The 20,899-nt window shown below is 32.4% G+C and overlaps 2 protein-coding genes across 2 annotated transcripts; both read right to left on the bottom strand.

Annotated features, from left to right (window-relative positions):
• Positions 1-479: 479 nt before the first annotated feature.
• On the bottom strand, positions 480-3,300 carry LOC111411737 (histone-lysine N-methyltransferase SUVR3). Its single transcript, XM_023042323.1, has 4 exons — positions 2,641-3,300; positions 1,810-2,208; positions 1,587-1,693; positions 480-666 (listed from the first exon to the last, which is right to left on the bottom strand). The coding sequence occupies exons 1-2, from the start codon at positions 3,266-3,268 to the stop codon at positions 1,820-1,822; spliced, it is 1,017 nt and encodes a 338-aa protein (XP_022898091.1). The 5' UTR covers positions 3,269-3,300; the 3' UTR covers positions 480-666; positions 1,587-1,693; positions 1,810-1,819.
• A 9,216-nt stretch (positions 3,301-12,516) lies between these two features.
• LOC111411729 (plant intracellular Ras-group-related LRR protein 6-like) lies at positions 12,517-15,362 on the bottom strand. Its single transcript, XM_023042311.1, has 3 exons — positions 15,062-15,362; positions 14,512-14,681; positions 12,517-13,407 (listed from the first exon to the last, which is right to left on the bottom strand). Exons 1-3 carry the CDS (start codon positions 15,254-15,256, stop codon positions 12,735-12,737), a joined length of 1,038 nt encoding a protein of 345 aa, XP_022898079.1. The 5' UTR covers positions 15,257-15,362; the 3' UTR covers positions 12,517-12,734.
• Positions 15,363-20,899: the final 5,537 nt, after the last annotated feature.

Raw genomic sequence — 20,899 nt, 5'->3', positions numbered from 1 at the left:
GACACAATTTGAGAGATTATTATTGTGAGGCATATTACTTTCAACTTATTCTTCATTGAATTAATTATGAACTTATCAAAGCTTAATTTCTTGCGACGTTCATCAATTCAAGTCTAATTCATAAGTTTTTTTTTATCACGTGGTCAAGATATTATTTGCAATTGTCTTAATTCTTTGGCTCAATAATTTATCAGACTGAGCTTTTCCAAACGTTGATTCTTAACATTCTTGAATTTGATTTAATCTGTCGTTAATTTCGTAACTTTAATTGCTACCTAGGTTCACATCAAATGAAAAGCTTACCCTCTGTTTCAAATGTAAAGAAATTCTTAATAAAATAGTTACAGGTTATAATTTTTTATTTTATTTTATTTTTTCGGACAGACAGATTACCCAAAAAATAAGTACCAAAATTAACAGTATTTCTACTTCAACCGTTTGATTATGTTTGCAGTATGTGAATTGTCGACAAAATTATATAATAGAACTCCAATCCATATAAGGAATTGCCACAACGTTAGCTATGATCATTTATCCAATAATTGAACTCCAAAATACAAATTTTACCCTCGATACAGCAAGGGCCATACACTCGATGACATAAGATCAAATGCAAAGACAGAAGGCGCCTTCAACTTGCAGTCTTGAATTTTGCCAGTGAGCCCCCTAAAAAATGGAAAACTTAAGTTTTTATAAGGAATTCATATGAAAGAAGTACCAAAAATATCTCAAACATGCTATCTGGAACTCAAAACTGCATTGAATAATGCATAATTAGCTTCGAAGTAACCGTATGGTGTCATTTATAGTCCAGCAACCTTAAAGGATTATACTAGAATGGAAAGGCTAAAAGATGCAACCATTTCAGCAACAAATTTCAACGGCGCATTTATGTAAACAACAGCATTGAGACCTGTTAATTGACATCGTCGTACAGGCAAGAGAGAGAGAGCGTGACAAATGAATGGGGTAGAAAATGATTTGAGGCATGAGTTATGGAAAATAATGAGTTTTTAAAGAATGTGGCTCAAACAAGAGCTTAGATTAAAATCTAAACGAAAATCAATAATTAATTTTAACCATAAATTTCATAGGACCCACAACTTTTCACCAACTTTTTTTATCAAACCCTACTAAAAATTCAATTTTTATCTAAACCAATAAGGGGATAAATTTCATCCTAAATTCTAAATTATTAAAAATTTCAGCTTGTACATAGATCATTTACCAATTTCAGTTCTTCAGATTCACCAATTTTTCCTTAACTAGGTTATTTCACGTAAAAGAAAAAAACAATATACCACAAATCATAGCTGGTGAATATGGTAAAGAGGACAATTATTTCAGATGTTTTCGTATAAACATAACAAGAGAGAATTTTAAATATAATTACTTATTCTAGATGCTAATGCATTACAAATTCTTCAAAATTCAGTTCACACAGACGCCAATAAAAATGTTCTCTCTTATTGCGACATGTAATAACAATGCACTGGCTTCAACTCCATTTCATTTTGATTTGCTCAAAGGAAATTATTTCAGGTGATACAAAATGTAAACGAAGAATTTCAAGCTCAGTATGTTACCTGGCAATGGGAGCAAATCCAGGAGGGCTGTGTGCCAGTTTTCTTTGCTTTGTGATTGACTGTTGTCATGTGAGCATGTAAATGCATTTAAAGGACATTAATTCAACCTGCAGACACCATGAACATTTTTTATGAACTAGACTACTTTCTCATAATATGTATGTCAGTATATGGAGGAACAAAGTGCTTCCATTTAGAACAGACACTAATTAGACCACTTTACCTTTCCATACTCATGTTTGTTCAGAAGGCATGAAGCCAGCACAAGAAGAACTACCGCAAAAGCACTGCTGACCATTTGACCTAAGCCTAACATCTCCATAACTAAACATGAGCTCTTCATTTTCTTGTATACCTCTCGACGCAAAGAGGCAAATACGAGGCAGCAAAGCCCCAGAACTCCGGACTATTACTAAGCTGGTGTTTCCACCATCACAAGAGTGATTGATGAATCGAGCAACATTCCCAACTCTTGTAGCATCAATATTGATCCTCATGCATGCATTTCCAGATGGAAGATGCTCCTTCACCACCAAAAGAGCAGGAGATAGATGCCCGCTTGGTGCAAGTTCATCATATGTTTGTTGTCGTCGTCTTGCTTCTTTGGTAGCCAAAAGCTCACCTTTTGTACATGACAAAGGTTAACCAATTAAAGGTCACTAAGACAATTACTACTTCTATTTAAGTTTATTCAATAAACTATTTTTTTTAAGTACAACATATTCATTGTCTCCCAACCCTAGTCAGTTTTAATCTAGTGTATGGCTCCAGATACTGTGTTTATGCACTAGAGATTAGAGCTTCCAACTTGAATGATAGAGTTTCTTCTAAATTTGAATTGATATTTTGTTTTCAATTATCTAGATACCGATTCTGGGCAGCCCCAAAAAAAAAGGGTAACAGTGGACAATGTAAATCGAAAAATAAGTGTAATCAAATCATGATCATTAGGATAGCCACAAATATAACAGAAAAATTAACATTTAAAGTTTAACCTAAAAGATGCAAGCATTAAATATACATATTGTGATCCTTTTGAGTTCCAAAGTACTACCTGCGTACTCGCACACAAATTTTCCCTTCGGAATTGACTCAGCAGCATACAAACCCCAACCTTTCCTCTCATCCTTCACTATCTTCAGCTTCACCGACACGCCTCCCTGAGTCACCCGGTTGCCGCATTCCATCTCGCATCTGCAGCTCGGCCCGCACTCCCGAGTCAGCAACGACTCGTCCGAGTCCAGGCAAGTACACGATGAGTCCCCACTGTCGCACCTCACACACTCACATCCGTCTGCGCCTTCCACCCGGAAGAGGAAAGGATCCGTCATCCGAGAATTGAGTCCGGTATCAGTGTCGGAGCCCCATGATTGTTGATATTCAGGGTTTAATTCGAGGGTCTGAACCGGAGTATAGAGAAAGTAAGGGTAGAGTTCTAAATCACCGACAACTGGGTTGATCGAAGGAACAGCAATGTCCTCGAAGCCTCTCGAAACGTCGAAGGTTCTTCGGGAAGTTATGGTTTCGGAGATATGGTTCAAGGTTTTGCAGGTTGACGAAATGGCGGCTAGTTCTGCGGGACGTAGGTAAGGTAGAACCAGGTCCGCGCACCGGAGAAGCGCCCCTTCGGTCCCGCCGGATTGGTGCTGATTATTGTTTCTCCGGCGGCATTTCTCCTCCATTGATGACTGATGAGGATCCGATTGGGTTTAAGTTCAAATGGTTTTAAAATAAATAATTTTCTTTAGAATAAAAAGTATAATTATCTAAATACATTTAGCCCATGTAGGTAAAATCAGATTTTTAATAAAATTTGATGAAATAAATTAGGATTAGTTGAATCGAACCCGAAATTTTCGAGTACGTTCAGGTTCGGTTCCATTCAATTCTAATATTTTGTATTATAATTAAATTTTTAATATTTACAAAGTTCTATTAATTCAACTAATGATATGGTCAATTTTAGCTATTAAAATATAACGTAATTCAATTTCATGTGTCTTTTGCATCTTTTTTTGTCAAGCTCTTCATAAATTTGATTGTTAAAATCACGGAAAGAGAAAAATATGGAGGTCAAAATAATTAAGAGATGCGTTGTAGAGCTTCAATTCGATTTTCCCAGAACGGTAAAAACGACACTATAGTAGAGTAACGAATTTGAATATAATTTATGTCAATTTGATTCGGTTGGCTTTTAATTAAAAATTAGAAATAGGAAAATTCTATTTTTGGGTTTGAACTAAATTAACTAGTTAACATATTTATTTAGAAAAATAAAATAATTTGGTTTATTTAAAATAAATTAATTAAAAAATGAAGATTCAGGTTCTTATTCGGTTCTTTGGTTCTTGACCTAGAACCGAACATCGAACCAATACCGTCGGTTCTCGATTCAGATACTCGTTCGGGTATTTAATTTAAGAAGAACCGCACGGTTTGGTTCGGAAGTTTTGTTCAATCCTAAAATAAATGGTTAAAAATTGTGAATTTTATGAACTATGATATTAAAATTAATTGTTAATTTTGACTTAAATTAAAAACTAAAAATTGGGGAATGATCTAATGAGTTTCGATGCTCATTTTATATTAAGTATCAAAGGCACGTTATATCAATTCATTAATGGATAATTATATAATAGATCTCAACATTTATTAAGTTTTATTTGTTATCCACTAATGTATTGATATGATACGTTAACAATACTTAATATAAAATTGACGTCATTCCTCTTTAACCCCTATCAAACGAAGGCTTAAAAATAAACTTAATTGTGAGTTTATCTATTTACGTGGAGAAATTAAAAAAAAAAAAATGTGTATGTATACAATGCATACATTTTCTCATTAACTTGACAAGAATTTTAAAAATTGAGCCCCCAAATCGCATCTTTTCATTCACTAAAGTTTTATGGAACTAACTTTATTAATTTAAAGCTCAACACTAATATCGCAAATAAAATGTAATATTCATATTATTTATATTCAATAAAATGATAAGGTCAAAAAAAATTCAAATGAACACTAAAATATTACTAGCCATGTAGTTTACATTATAATCAAATGATAAGGACACTATGTTACAAATTAGACAACATTTGTAGCAGCTCTCAAGTCTCATTAGGAATATAATTACTTATTTTATTCAAAACTTTGTTAAAGAAAACAAAAATCTAATTAATTTTGAATTAAGCATAGGGAATAAAAAAATAACAATATTGTATTCAAATAAAAAGGGTCAAAAAGTAGATAAATTATGAAAATCAAAGTTATCTATGCACATAAATGCAAAAATAGAAGTGAAAAAAAAATGTAAATAGTGCATTCACAAAACATATAAATAAAGAAAAATCCATTAAGTGAAAAGATTAAAAAATTCATTGTCTTTCTTCGAACATTTTACCTAATGTTTTTCAAAAGGATAAATCTATATGTACGGATTTATGCTTCACAGGAAATGTACAGGAGTCTTGCAGACGCATGAATATCACCTGAATAAACAATGACCAAAATTTAATCCACTCGCTCCTCCACCCCCAATGTGAGGTGTCGATAGGGATTCTATAAATCTCTACCTATACACCAAGCAGCTCTCTCTTTGAAAATGACCAATCAATTTTATTTTGATGTGATTTGTCCATCGAAAGGGATTAGAATAATTCTGTTTCTAGACTTTTTTGGAATAAAAATGTGGAAACATCTAGGTCTAAAAATGTTGTGCTAATAGTGTTACTATCTTTCTAAATGTCAGAAAATTAAGCCAGAAGTTGATAAAATAATATAAAAATGACGAAATAAGGAAATGAAAGTGAATGTTAGAGAATTAAAAAGTCAATTTTTAAAGATTGTGGATGAATTTGTTAGAGACAATAAAAATTATGGATTAATTACACAAATTTCTTGAAGGGGCAAGGGGATATGACAAGGATAGCTGGAATTTCTACCCATTTCCTCCCACAAAAGAAAGAAATTAGAAACTTTATTGCAGAGCGATAAGGCTTTCTGTACATTATTCCAACAATTAAATTTTTTAGCCCAATATTATTTTTGAATTGGTTTTGGAAAGAGATCTTGTAAATTTATTATCAACTCTTAAGTTCGAAAAGTTCAAAGCTTCATCATAGTTTCATGAATGTACCCAAAAGCATCGAAACGAATTCCCTTGTCCTTGTGTAGAAGGCGTTGCTTCCGTTCTGACTTCACTTGCAACCCATACCTTTATATATATATATATATTATTATTATTATTATTTTTTTGAGAAATGAGTGGTTGAAAAAGAAGGAAAGATTTACCTGTAATATTATTTTATGTAAGATTGTGTGATTGAAAATAGGAGAGAGAAAAATTTAATTTAATGGGGCCCAACGGGACTTAATTGTTAGATTGAATTTTTGTGCATTGCCTCTTCGCAACCAAACTAAGAATCAACATGCTCCATCAATTTCAAAACCCTCTCTTACATGTTGTCAAGTGCTCTAGGATTTCTGTAAATCCTAATCTCTCATTAACTTAATTGATCGAGCTGGACTCCAATTTATTTACTTGTTGACCATTTAAACATTTTAATTGAACCGTCAATAACATTTGTCGCTAAGTCATCCACAACATAACGAAGTTACGAACTAAGTTTGATTCGTAGCTCTTGAAATGATTTAGCAATCGTGCTCCGTTTGGTCCTTGTCCCATTTGTAAAAGATCCCAAACTTTTATTAGATTTTTCCAGGCTACCCTCCTTTTTATTGCCCTTGTCCGAAATAATCCCGACTAATTGGACTTTAATTGAGCTAAAGGCTTCAGAATCCAGCAATTTTGTCCCTATTCTGGTTGCTGCAAAAGATGCCGCTAATGGTTCTATTGTCTGCAAATCTGTCCCTGAATTTTCCGTTGGCTTTGAATCTGCCCCTGCATTTTCTGTTTGTTGCAAAATAATCAGTATTTTCTTATTGTCGCAAACTAGTCATGAAATATTATGGACCACAAGATCTGCATTTTCCAACCCATTTTATCCACCGAAGTCCCATCTTTATAAAAGTTGATTTTTTTCCTCCATTATATGTTGGGAAATTATTTAATTTACCATGTGGGCTGACATATGTAATTAATTTTGGAGGAAAAATTATAAATCACGTACCTATCTGGCTGTGCTTTTTCACCAGATTTTCAGCCAAAATTGAGTTGTTGGTCCAAGCTGCGGGTCCCACCTCACACATAGGCAGTCAATAATTGTGTACTGCAACGGTAGGAAAATTGCTGCCAGCAATCACTCTTTTGCTTTAAATTTCTCCCAGACAGGCCCTAAGTATCACCAATTCAATTCCCAAGTGTTAAGTTTAAAAATGTAAAAATCAGGTATTTATTTATTAATTAAAAATATTTTATTAATTAAATGTAATGATGTCACAATTATACAATTAATGGTCATAAATACATAATTATAGGTCACATATTATCAAATTAATTTATCACAAATTATTTCGATATCACAAATCAAAAATTTTATAGGTTACAATTTATTTTATTGGTCACAAATCAAAAAATTTATAAGTCGCAGTTTATCTATCGATCACATATTTTCAAATTTGTTAGTCACAAATTATTTTTTAATCACAAATTATTAAATTTTAGTCACAGAGTACTAAATAGATGGTTACATACACCAAACACTCAACTTTTGATCCCGATTTACCACTAATACTTAGTCATGAATCAACCAAATAGTTGGTCACAAACGCTCTTCATCCCATCCTGTTACTCCCGTCGCCTTCGCTACTACCACAACCACAACCACCACCAACACAACACCATCTCTGACCTATAGCATTTAAAGTACACTCTAATTCATATCAACTACAAAACCACCACCGCACTGCACAATATAGAACCACCACCACCTACACCATTGCACAACATGGAACCACCACAAAACACCACAACCACCACAACAACATGACACCATCTCTGACCTATAGCATTTAAAGTACACTCTAATACCCACCAACTGCAAAACCACCACTGCACTGCACAATATAGAACCCCCACCACCACTGCACATTACAACCACCACAACAAAACCACAAAAATAGGAGTGACAATGCCGTTGTGCACAGATCTGCTAGAACTCTACATCTTCTCTACAGAGTACAGCCTTTCCATAACACTGTCGCTATGCATGGACTCTATGTACAACAATGTGCTACAAACACCACCGTCTTCCATTGGTTAGGCGGCGCTCACAACGAAGAGGATAGAAAGAGATGGTCTTCAATTGCAGTGCTCTCTAGCATCGTCGGTGATGGAGGCAACAGCGAGTCCATTTGTGAGGGAAGGGTAGAGAGAAACTACACAGAAGATAAAATGTAGAGGAAGATAAGAGAGAAAATGATTAGGGTTTGAATGATTGGGTTAGAGGTATTATGTATATAAATTAATTTATAATATTAATATTAAACACTTAATTAACGAATAATGAAACTTCTCACCTAATTTTTGAATTGTATTCTTTAAAAGACGGGTGCATTGTAATTTTTCCATAATTTTGTATAAGAATATTTTAAAGTTCAGTCCAAAATTAAATTGATCTAATAAAAAAATTAAATTGGCTCCGTTTGGTGGTGATTTTGAGAATTGATTTTGTAACCGTTATGAGAAAAGTGGGGATCACATGTGAGAGAGAAAGTCAAACTTTACGGCTGTAATAGTGAAACAATAGTAAAAAAAATTAATTTTTTGGGATGAAAAATCACTCCCAAACAAGCTCATAATTGGGTTTAGGGCATCTAAATAAAGCGTGGACCAAATTATATATGTAGAGACCGGATTCCTTTAAAATTGTATTTCATGATGAGTGAAATATATATAGAAACTATATATAAGGTTATGGTCATCAATTCATATGTAACTTCTCATTCTTTGTGTCATCCTATCAATACAAGAATTAAAAAGAAAGTATATTGAAAAGGAAGATCAAAAATCCACAATAAAAAATATACAATCTACAATCAAGAATCAAGATGAAGAAATTCAAGAATCAAGATTTTGGATCAAGAAACAAAACCAATAACAAGAATCAAAGAATTCAATGAGGCAAAATTCAAGATTGAAAGCAAGAACCAATCAAGAAGGGATTCTGAGTTGATGTTGAAGATTCAAGATCTAATAATAAAGAATCATTCCCCAAGTATTAAGGTATGTTCCACATTATTAATTTTCTTGGTAATTTGACATGGAGGATTTTGGCAATAACGTAATTAGGTTTTTAAGTTTTTTTTTGAGATTTAAAGTTCTATAATATCTCCTGAAAATGCCACCAATCGGGTCCACCATATTTTAAGGCTATTCTTCGCTTGAAGAATAGTTTTTCTATTCCATGATTTCGGTTTGTTCCCATGAACAACTATGTTGTCACTATGGACCAACAACTACAACATCCTCCGAATTACCAAGATGTCCACGTTTACTGCAAGGAGTATTTTCTTTTAAACTCAACTAGTCTTGCTTGATAAGGTGAGTTTATCCATTTACATGAAGAGATGGAAAAAAGGAAATGTTCACTAACATGCATACATTTTTACGTAACTCTATTGAGAATTGAGGATGTAAAGTTATTATTTAGACTTTATTTGAAAGTGATTATTTGAAAATTACTTTTCTATCACACTCATGCAAACTGTACCTCCAATTAGGGGCAGAGGGAGAGGCGAGGCCTACTCTCCAAGTCCATATACTTTTTAAGGTATTTTTTATTTTTATTTTTAAATTTTTTTTTTTCCATGTATCACTCCAGTAAAAAAAAAATTTCCCCCTTGCTTTGCTCCGCCCCCTACCTCCAATAGTCGATTAAAGAGGTATGGTTGTAAATGGGCGCTCAATGATGACATCATTTACGATCTTCAAAACTACCATCAGTTTGTAGAATGAGTAGAACGAGTGTGTAAACGATCATGATGCAGGAAGAGTTACGATCGCCATCTTTAGGCAGAGTCGGGGAGAATACAGAGAAGGTAGAGGATCAGGTTGATCCAGTCGGATACATGGCGGGGTGGGATTGTGGCAAGGCAAGCGAGTTGGGTTACAAATTTAGGACTTGTTTGAGCCATATTATTTTCAAAAAAAATAATTTTCTTTCAATAGTGATTTGACATCATTTCAACCATACATTTTTCAATAAAATAATGTTACACGTAAATCTAAAAAAATTTCTTATTTTTTAACCACATATTTTCTATTGATTTGACATGAATAATGTATTTCTTTTGTAGAATGTGGCTCAAACATGAGCTTAGGAGGCATTTTCAGGCTGAGGGTTGGGTGGGAGAGTGGAGATGGGTTAGACTGATCCAAGCACCTACACCTTGTAATTTTAGCCCATATTTAGGTGTAGTTAAAAATCAAAATTTTAGTAGATTTTGATTTATTTATTTATTTTAAAGTTGAAATGTGAGGTTGAAAAGTTTTGAGTCCTATAAAATATGTAGTTAAAGCTCAAAATTAAAACTTGACCTTAACTTAAATTTTTATCAAGATTTTAATCCACATCAAACATGGCTTTATTTTTTTATGATCGAACCTGCTAGCAAGTGAACTGAATTTTTGTGCAAACAATTAGACTAAAATTTGAATAAATCAGCACAAGTATATATTTATCTCGTGATGAGAAGAAAAATACCGAAGATACTACAAATGAAGTCCAGATACGTTACTCTGAAATTATTGTCCCTTGACTGTTCCATCAATACATTTTCGACACCTTAATGCATTACCTTTTTATAGTAAATGAAAAGATGTCAATCTGTAATGTGTTGATGTGTCAAAAATTGTACCAATGTGCAATGTGCCTATGGAGAAAGCAACCTCGTGACAACAAATCTTGACTCTTTCATACAATTATCAAATTTGAGTTGATTGGTACCATCACTTGCATGCCTCTCTTCAGCTATCAACTAGACAGATAACGCTAGAGACCATTAATTAGGTACATGAGATCGAGTGGGTTGGACTATTGGCATGCACCATCAACTAGGAACCATAGAAATTGATGTAACTCGAATTTGGAAAAACATTGAATTCCAAAAATTACATGAACTAACTAAAAATTGGAATTAAAAAGGAAGAAAAGAAAAACCAGAAAGTTTTCAATTTCCATTTCTTGAGTGGACCAATCAAGCATTTCAGCACGAATTGTACAAGCCATTAATTAACAATACTGAAATTGAGTATTAAAAAGCAGTCTTAGATGATTAATATACAACTTCGATATGCCTAAATTATTGCACTCTTAAAACACAATACTACGAAACTTACAAATTATGTATTCGCATCCACAACATGTAATTAACTTCATCTAGAAAAGTAGGATTTTGGTGAGAATAGCCTTTTTGGAGAAAACATTCCCATATATCTAGGTGATGCCAGGCCTTCAATGGATCTATAATTCTGCATTATGTAACCTTCTCTATCATCGAGGGGTATATTTTCGCCACTGAAAGTACTACATTTTGCCAACTTTCGAAACCATGATTTTTTCTTGGGGGAGTTCTTATGAGATCCATTCATTTTGTCACACAAGTACTCTTTCACCATCAGCAATCCCTGCTCGAAAACATCCATTGTTTCCCCCTTGCTTTGCTCCGCCCCCTACCTCCAATAGTCGATTAAAGAGGTATGGTTGTAAATGGGCGCTCAATGATGACATCATTTACGATCTTCAAAACTACCATCAGTTTGTAGAATGAGTAGAACGAGTGTGTAAACGATCATGATGCAGGAAGAGTTACGATCGCCATCTTTAGGCAGAGTCGGGGAGAATACAGAGAAGGTAGAGGATCAGGTTGATCCAGTCGGATACATGGCGGGGTGGGATTGTGGCAAGGCAAGCGAGTTGGGTTACAAATTTAGGACTTGTTTGAGCCATATTATTTTCAAAAAAAATAATTTTCTTTCAATAGTGATTTGACATCATTTCAACCATACATTTTTCAATAAAATAATGTTACACGTAAATCTAAAAAAATTTCTTATTTTTTAACCACATATTTTCTATTGATTTGACATGAATAATGTATTTCTTTTGTAGAATGTGGCTCAAACATGAGCTTAGGAGGCATTTTCAGGCTGAGGGTTGGGTGGGAGAGTGGAGATGGGTTAGACTGATCCAAGCACCTACACCTTGTAATTTTAGCCCATATTTAGGTGTAGTTAAAAATCAAAATTTTAGTAGATTTTGATTTATTTATTTATTTTAAAGTTGAAATGTGAGGTTGAAAAGTTTTGAGTCCTATAAAATATGTAGTTAAAGCTCAAAATTAAAACTTGACCTTAACTTAAATTTTTATCAAGATTTTAATCCACATCAAACATGGCTTTATTTTTTTATGATCGAACCTGCTAGCAAGTGAACTGAATTTTTGTGCAAACAATTAGACTAAAATTTGAATAAATCAGCACAAGTATATATTTATCTCGTGATGAGAAGAAAAATACCGAAGATACTACAAATGAAGTCCAGATACGTTACTCTGAAATTATTGTCCCTTGACTGTTCCATCAATACATTTTCGACACCTTAATGCATTACCTTTTTATAGTAAATGAAAAGATGTCAATCTGTAATGTGTTGATGTGTCAAAAATTGTACCAATGTGCAATGTGCCTATGGAGAAAGCAACCTCGTGACAACAAATCTTGACTCTTTCATACAATTATCAAATTTGAGTTGATTGGTACCATCACTTGCATGCCTCTCTTCAGCTATCAACTAGACAGATAACGCTAGAGACCATTAATTAGGTACATGAGATCGAGTGGGTTGGACTATTGGCATGCACCATCAACTAGGAACCATAGAAATTGATGTAACTCGAATTTGGAAAAACATTGAATTCCAAAAATTACATGAACTAACTAAAAATTGGAATTAAAAAGGAAGAAAAGAAAAACCAGAAAGTTTTCAATTTCCATTTCTTGAGTGGACCAATCAAGCATTTCAGCACGAATTGTACAAGCCATTAATTAACAATACTGAAATTGAGTATTAAAAAGCAGTCTTAGATGATTAATATACAACTTCGATATGCCTAAATTATTGCACTCTTAAAACACAATACTACGAAACTTACAAATTATGTATTCGCATCCACAACATGTAATTAACTTCATCTAGAAAAGTAGGATTTTGGTGAGAATAGCCTTTTTGGAGAAAACATTCCCATATATCTAGGTGATGCCAGGCCTTCAATGGATCTATAATTCTGCATTATGTAACCTTCTCTATCATCGAGGGGTATATTTTCGCCACTGAAAGTACTACATTTTGCCAACTTTCGAAACCATGATTTTTTCTTGGGGGAGTTCTTATGAGATCCATTCATTTTGTCACACAAGTACTCTTTCACCATCAGCAATCCCTGCTCGAAAACATCCATTGGAGGCGATACAAGCGGATTTCCTTCGACGCTGAGCTTCTGAAGCTTCTTGAGGCAACCTATGGACTCGGGCAAGGTCGTGATTTTGTTGTAGCTTACGTCCAATTCGACTAGAGAAATGAGGAGGCCTATGGAGTATGGAAGGGTTGCCAAGTACTGGAAATTTTGGCTAATGTTGAGGACTTGTAGGTTGATGAGGTTTTCGAGGTCGTCTGGAAGGGAACGAAGGCAATTGAGACGCGCATCCAATACTCGTAGATTCGTTAAGTGGGATGTCGAATGAGGGAGGAATACAAGCTTGTTTGAATTGACAGAGAGTTTTTTGAGGTTGAGAAGCTCAAATCCTATAGTGTCTGGGAGTTGGCTTAGCTTGTTGAAGTTTGCATTTAGTTCTTCCAGTGATCTGCAGTTCACATTCAACTGTTTAGTACAACATATCAAGTACAACAAACAATATTCAGTTGGAAAATATTTTCAACCAAAATTATATTGTTCGATTGATAATTCAGCAAATGTTCATTATTATTATTATTATTTTGGTAAATGCAGTGCCTAAAATTATGATTTTAGATTAAAGAATACTTTTTTTTAACTTTATTTTATAACTTTGGATGTTCGGATCAATTTACGAGCACCGCGACTAATTGCATGGGACCCTAAAGTTTATGATCGGGTACTCATTTCAATAGTCCTGAGTGGACTTGAACTGGTAATCATCGAGGAGCAAACCCAAGGCCTGATGATTGAGTTATCCTCAAAGTTAGATTAAAGAATACGTTATAAATAGAAAATAAATGTTAAAATTTTTAATAGAAGTTTATTTTTCTTTCGAATTGAATGTAATACACATGGACTAATTTAATCTTGTTAGAAATAAAATAAACGTCACTCTCTATATTCAAGATATAGATACTACAGTGTATATATTTAATAGATAAATTGTTTGAAATTATTATAGAATTAATTACTATATATTAATGGTTGAAGGGTCCCTTAGTTTTTAATGAAGTACATTAATTCACAGCATTTATTACGAATGGAAGAATTAATCTTCTTAAAATAACATGAATTTAAATTAAATAGATGGACCACGGGCACGATGAAAAAGGTATGATGACAAAATGGAAATTGATTGTTTTCCACCTATCCATACTTTACTATCAATCTAAACAACCGGGCGTGAATGATAGAGACAAAAGCATTTTAGAATACAAAGAAATTAACAACTATGCTGAACGTCTTGTCGATTAACGGCCCAAAGCATTTGTAGCAAAATAAAATATTAGAGTCAAATTATTTGGTACGGTTAAATAAAAATAGAATCACTTAGAGATATATTGATAACGATTTAAATCAAGTTCATGACCTACTAAAAATAGAAAGTTCTTAATAATCTGATATGACTCAAGGTTATTACCGCTTAATAATCTTGAGCGGTAACACAGGCGATCCTGACATTTTGTTGGTCCATAACGTATACAAGAGGCGGGGAGGAGAAAGAACGAACCTACAATTTTCGATGGTCCGAGGAAGCGCTTGGAGAAGATTGCCCGATACATTCAAAACCTTAAGCTTTGACAAACATCCAATTGAATTTGGTAGGGATTTGAGCTGATTCGAGTGCACATCCAACACAACCACGTTCAAGAGTCTTGCTGTTAAGGACTCTGGAATATTCTATCAAATGGAGAAGACAAAAAAACAATTAAAAACTACACTAAATCAAGAACTCAACTTTGTTTTCGATTCATCAACAAAACAACAACAAACTAATCCTTTGTTTAAAAGTTGCTGAAATGAAAGTTGATAAAAGTTGTAGATCTCATTAAATACGTGGTTGAAAATGAATTTAGAAAATAGCTGTCAAACGGGGGCTAATCACTGCCCATCTGTTTAGTTCATTGTTAGATGGACTAAAAGATCCAAACGAATGAGATTCTAATAAACAGCTATAAGGGTCAAATTATTTTCGATCTACCCCTAGTGTTCTACAATGTTTTTGTATCAAAAGAACGTACATGAAACGAAAAATTACAAAGTTTTGATTGAAATGGCACCTGAAGATTGTTGTTGGAGAGATCTAATTTGCAAATGGTTCCTAAGCTTAGAGGAGGATTGGGGAGAACCTCCAAAGACATCCCACTTAGATCAACAATTTCAAGTTTTTCTTCTTCTATGAGGTTCGATCTCCTACCATGATCATGTCTCTTCCTCATGTCCAACCTCATTTGTTGCTGCTGCTGGTACATCATCTTTGTATATAGACACAGAATGAGTACAATTCTCTTGAATCTATAGGTAGTTGGGATGGGGTTGTGAGGAATATGTGTGATATGAATTCACAAGTTGTACACTTGCAGATATATATGTGTGAAGAAAATGGAGAGTTAAGGTCGACGTACGGATGAGAGAGAACGTACAGACCGTATATTGCGTAATGAAATTACTAACTCTATGGAAAAGTCAAACCTTATTTTTAGCAGACAAACGGGGTCGCCCGTGAATTGCGTTCGCCTCTCCCATTATTATTTCTGCCACTATTATCTATTTGCAGTTAGTTATATGGTAATTGATGACAAAGTTGAACAAGTTGGTGTCATACTATTACAATATATGCAAATTAAGTTTTTATTAATTGCTAGTTTTACACGACAATACATTGGATATGGCCGTATATGGGGACCACTCATATAATTTTTTACTTCAACTTCTATTTCTTGTAGAAAATTTTTCGAGAAAAATTACCTTAAATCAATTTCTTTCGAAATCTCTTTCAAGTAAGTAAATCATATATAGAGAATTATTCAAACATGTTCAAAAGTAATTTTTCAACTTAGAAGTAACTTTTTACTTTTGTATAGTTTTGCCAACGGGGCCCATATTTGTTAGAATACACAATTCTTCATGCAAAGTATGAGGAGTCCTCTAGCTCCGTTTGAGTCCTATTCTTTAAATTTCATTTTTTCAAATTTATTTTTAATTGAACATTCTTTTAATAAAATAATTTTGTACGTAATTCCAAAAATTTTCTTATTTTGTAACGATTCTTCAAAAAATTATTTTTTACAATATATCTATATATATATATGGTTTCAATGCAAGATTTTAAATTCATATATTAATGTGGATATCCTTGTAAAGGCACGCTGAAGACTAATTATTTTTTGACTTTCCATCCCAATATTCATTAGATATTTTCTCGTTCTAGACGTGTCATGAATCTCAATCTAAAGCAATTAATTTCAAAAAATAAAAATAAAAAAAATACACGTGCCATAATATAGTTAACTATGTTGCATAGAGTAGATATAAAGAGGAAAAAATGGTCAGGAGAGACAAAGGGTGGCAATCATATCTTAACAAAGAATCCTACCGGAACGTCGGGCGTCGACATTTTATTAATTGGGTATTTGTCATATTACCCGTGAGATGCAAGCACGTGTCATAATATAGTTAACTATATGTAATAAAGTAGATATAAAAAAAAAAAATAAATAAAATTATGTGTTAAGCATCGATTTACATCAAACATAATCACTCGAATACACTAAGGATTGGAATTTTATTTTATTTTATTTTTTTTCCGTTGTAACACTTCTCTTTGTAAGAAGCATATATATAAGGATTCAGAAAGTGTAATGTGGGAATGGTATTAAATGGAAAAATTATATCAAAACATTGTTTTTTTTTAAAATTAAATGAGGAATTAAAAAAAGTCGTATTGCAATTAGAAGAAAAAACAAAGGAGGAGATTGACATCGTATTCATTCGGTCCCAAAAAAAAAAAGGCAAAACAGTAACTTGAAAAAAAGAAAAAAGAGAGATACAGGATTAGTAACTGGGCACACATCTATAGGAATAGTGCCAATACAAGTCACTCTTTTAGTACTCCTTCCATCCCATTTATATAAGGTTGTTTTGTTTCTCACGCGGATTAAGAAATCTTATTTAATGTTATTGAAAAAATAATTTTTGCCATTAAAATTTCTAGTTTACCCTTATTTATATTTATACAATCTCAAGATTAAGTGGGAAAAATTAATTATAACTAGACAAATTAAATAATAGTGTATTAGTAAACGAACAAAATAAAATATTTTCAATTAAGAAACATGACTATATAATTGGAACAATAAAACAATGAAAGTTAGCTTATATCAATGGGACGAAGAGAGTATACAGGGATATACACCGAGTCCATGATTGTATAGCATGTTCTTAAGGAGCAGAGTTGACCATCGACTATTTGGCATGTTTTGAATGCAAGATTGGTGTAAATAAACAAGAATTGTTTGGATTTTATTTATTTGTCTTCTCTCCTTAATATTATTTAATTGTGTGGACTTCATCACATGAATCATGTCTAACTATATATAGCTTAATTATGTGACATATCTTTATAAATTAATAGTAGGTAGGATATTTGAGATTGAGTAAATTTCTTGTCGAGTATATGTCCGAAGAGAGAAGATAAAAAATTCACAAATAATTCTACGATATCTTTCTGTCGTTTAAGATGTTTCTTCAATGACCAATCCTTCTTTCACGAACTCTCGATCGTGTGAAGGATGATGAGAGTTAGGCTTTGTTCTCTTTTCTTGTTTTTGTTTTCATTTTTCCAAAGATTCGTATTTTATGCATTCGTCTACTATCTCTTTTACTCATTAAATTTTCATAAATTCAGCAGTTAAATTTTTTTTTAAGAACTATATATTAAATCACATCATTTGAATTTTAATGGTATCATTGGTTCATTGCAGTGCATCTTCTGTGGGTCATTCATTTTGAGATAGTCAAATTAAATTTTCATTAATGGTCATTTTCATACACATTTTTTCCCACTTTATGATGCCATACAGATTTGATGATGGTTCCATATTGACTTTGCCACTGAATATTACAGCACGTCCAATAAACAATGAATTTGAGGATGAAATAATTAAAGTTCTCCATCGTTGGGGTGACACGTTTGATTGCATTATTCTCGTGTTTGACATATTTGCATGATTACGTACTCGAGAGGTATTGCTCAATTTTATAAAATACTTGTTCGATAGTGATTATGGGAATTAATTTTTTGATCGTTAGAAAGAAAAGTGAATTTCACATGTGAGTAAAGAAATGAAAACTGACGGCTAAAATAGTGAAATAACGATAAAAAATTTGATATTTATGAGTGAAAATTTGTTACCAAATAGGGGCTATATTTCAAATGTTCCGCTGCTCATTTGCAATATTTAAAATGTAAATCCAGCATTTTTCAATTCATGATCAAGAATTAGTAGTCTATTTTAAAAACAAAGAAAATGGTGTATTTTTATGGAGTGTTAGGCAATCAACATCAAATTCTAGAGCAAGTTGCTTGTTCCGGCTTTAGTTAAATAGACCTTGAAATTATAAAGTTTCTCAAGGTTCCGGGGTTGACCAACTGTTTTCAGCGAGCGAGATGTAAAAATACAATTTCACCCCTTTTTTATTGGAGATTAAAATAAGTTTTTTAGTAGATTTTCATATAAATTAATGACATGTATGTTGAAAAGTTGTGGGTCACGTAACAAGTATTGTTAAAATTAATCATTGACTTTGATTTGAAATAAAATCTAGACATGTGAACTTGGTGACCCGTCGTGTCCAGATGAGATTAGTAGTTATTTATTTATAATAAACTAAGGCCATGTTTGATAGCATGGAAAATCAATGGAAAATAGAAATAGAATTCCACTTTCCAACTTTAACAAAGTTTGATGGCAAAGTTTTTCCCTAAAAATGATTTTCCCACCCCTCCGCTCATGAGCCTGATTTCTAGCTTTTTAAGGAATTATAATTCCTATCCTTAGGTGAGAATTTGTTTTCCAAGTTCCTTTTTTTTTTAATTTTTTTTTGGTCAATGAAAATAAATTATTTCTAATTGTAAAAAAATATTTTTCTTTAAATAATAATTTTCATGTAAAACAAAACTAAACGAACACCAAAAGATATATGTTTTTTTTTTTGTTGGCGATAGAAACAAATTTCATCCCCAATACCAATAAATTTTATCCCTTTAATTGATAATTTTCATATAAAATAAAGTCAAACGAACACTAAAAAAATACTCTTATTTCAATATTTTTCACATGAAAAATTATACCAATCAAACACAATAATTTACAATTTTCAGGAAAAAAAATTCTAGGCAATTCAATTCCCTAGAATTCGTTTTCAATTCAATTCAATCTTTACAATCAAACGGATTCTAAATATTACTTTTTGGAAAAGCAACATAAGAAATGTAAATTAAGTTCCCTGCAACCATACACGATTTCATGCTCGTTTAATTTTATTTCTCCGTTCGATAAGATTTATAAATAATCAAACTTCATTTTCAACCACAAATATTAATGAATTCATAAGTACTATTCATTACTCATTATTATTGATTTATAAATTTAACCGTTTATGACTTCTTCCCCAACGAAGGCTATGCACATAATTTTCCTCTAGTTCTATCTATAGATATTTCCCTATTACTTTGAACATTCAAAATACCCTAATCTTCTCATGAGCAATGCATTGAAGCTTTTTGAATATTCTCCACGAGATTATGTGTTTTTATGGGTGTACAAGTTCATTTATCCTCAAATCCATAGCTCCTCTAAATTTATTTAATACTTACAAAACTCAAAATCCCTTAACTTTTACTTTAATATTTTACAAATCACATAATCTCCTAGGGATACAACGTCGTAATTTTTTCTACCAAACATGATGTATCTCATGTTCAATTCTCCTTGTTGTAATCCCATGTATAGAGGTTTCACCTTGTAAGTAACGAAATATAATACAAATTAAAATATTTCGATTGTCTTGTGTACTTTATTAATAATATCTTATTTCTTTGAATTCAAAGTTCGTTATCACACAAGTTTTTAACAAACTGAATTAGTTGATGTTCATAATTTTCTTTATTATCCCAGAGAGAACGTGAGCCAGTGTGATCACAAGAGATAATCTTTCTTCAGCCTATGTCTCAAAATTAATTTGTACTTGTGTTTTTGTCAACTGCGTGCACTTAGGAGTGGCCTCAATTTATTAGAATTGGATTGACAATCATGAATTTGAGGATGAAATAATCAAAGTTCTCCATAGTGGGGGTGACACATTTGATTGCATTATTCTCGTGGTTTTGACTTCTTTGCATGAGTACGTACTCGAGACGTATTGTTCAATTTTATGAAATACTATGACCCTGTTTGAGTTCCATTATTTTCTCATTAAAATAAAAAATATGACTGTTATTCATCACATCAAATCACCATATTTGACTTTTTATCTTTTGTGTGGAGCCCATAACGACTATGTTTTTTATTCTCATTTTTACAATAATATGGTTCAAATGAGTTCAAATGTTTTGCTGCTCATTTGTAATATTTAAAATGTAAATCCAGCATTTTTCAATTCATGATCAAGAATTAGTAGTCTATTTTTAAACGAAGAAAATGGTGTATTTTTGTGGAGTATTAGGCAATTAACATCTAATTCTAGAGCAAGGTGCTTGTTCCGACTTTAGTTAAATGGAACTTGAAATTATAAAATTTTCTCCAAAATTCCGGGGTTCACCAATGGCTTTCAGTGAGCGAGAGGTAAAAATATAATTTAGCCAATGTTTGCTGGAGATTTAAAATAAGTTTTTTAGCAGATTTTCATAGAAATTGATGAAATTTATGGTTGGAAAGTTGTTGTCATGTAAAACGTGAGACTAAAATTAATTGTTGACTTTGATTTGAAATAAAATATTGATTGTAATTTCTATCAAACTTAATAAAATTAGGAATTTTCTACTTGTACAAAAAATGGTGCATCAATGGTTATTGAAAATCGTGTGGTAAAATTGGATACTAAAGTTGACTATATTT

Source organism: Olea europaea, chromosome 2, assembly GCF_002742605.1.
Source record: "Olea europaea var. sylvestris chromosome 2, O_europaea_v1, whole genome shotgun sequence".
In the NCBI taxonomy this organism is placed as follows: domain Eukaryota; kingdom Viridiplantae; phylum Streptophyta; class Magnoliopsida; order Lamiales; family Oleaceae; genus Olea; species Olea europaea.
This window is presented reverse-complemented; position numbering and strand designations above follow the sequence as displayed.

Excerpts from the sequence above, each read along its gene's own strand:
- LOC111411737 (XM_023042323.1), bottom strand. The coding sequence starts at position 3,268 with ATGGAGGAGAAATGCCGCCGGAGAAACAATAATCAGCACCAATCCGGC. Across the intron at positions 2,209-2,640 it reads ATTTGTGTGCGAGTACGCAG|GTGAGCTTTTGGCTACCAAA; the intron begins GTAGTACTTTGG and ends CATGTACAAAAG.
- LOC111411729 (XM_023042311.1), bottom strand. The coding sequence starts at position 15,256 with ATGATGTACCAGCAGCAGCAACAAATGAGGTTGGACATGAGGAAGAGA. Across the intron at positions 14,682-15,061 it reads TCTCCAACAACAATCTTCAG|AATATTCCAGAGTCCTTAAC; the intron begins GTGCCATTTCAA and ends TCCATTTGATAG. Across the intron at positions 13,408-14,511 it reads CGGACCATCGAAAATTGTAG|ATCACTGGAAGAACTAAATG; the intron begins GTTCGTTCTTTC and ends TGTGAACTGCAG.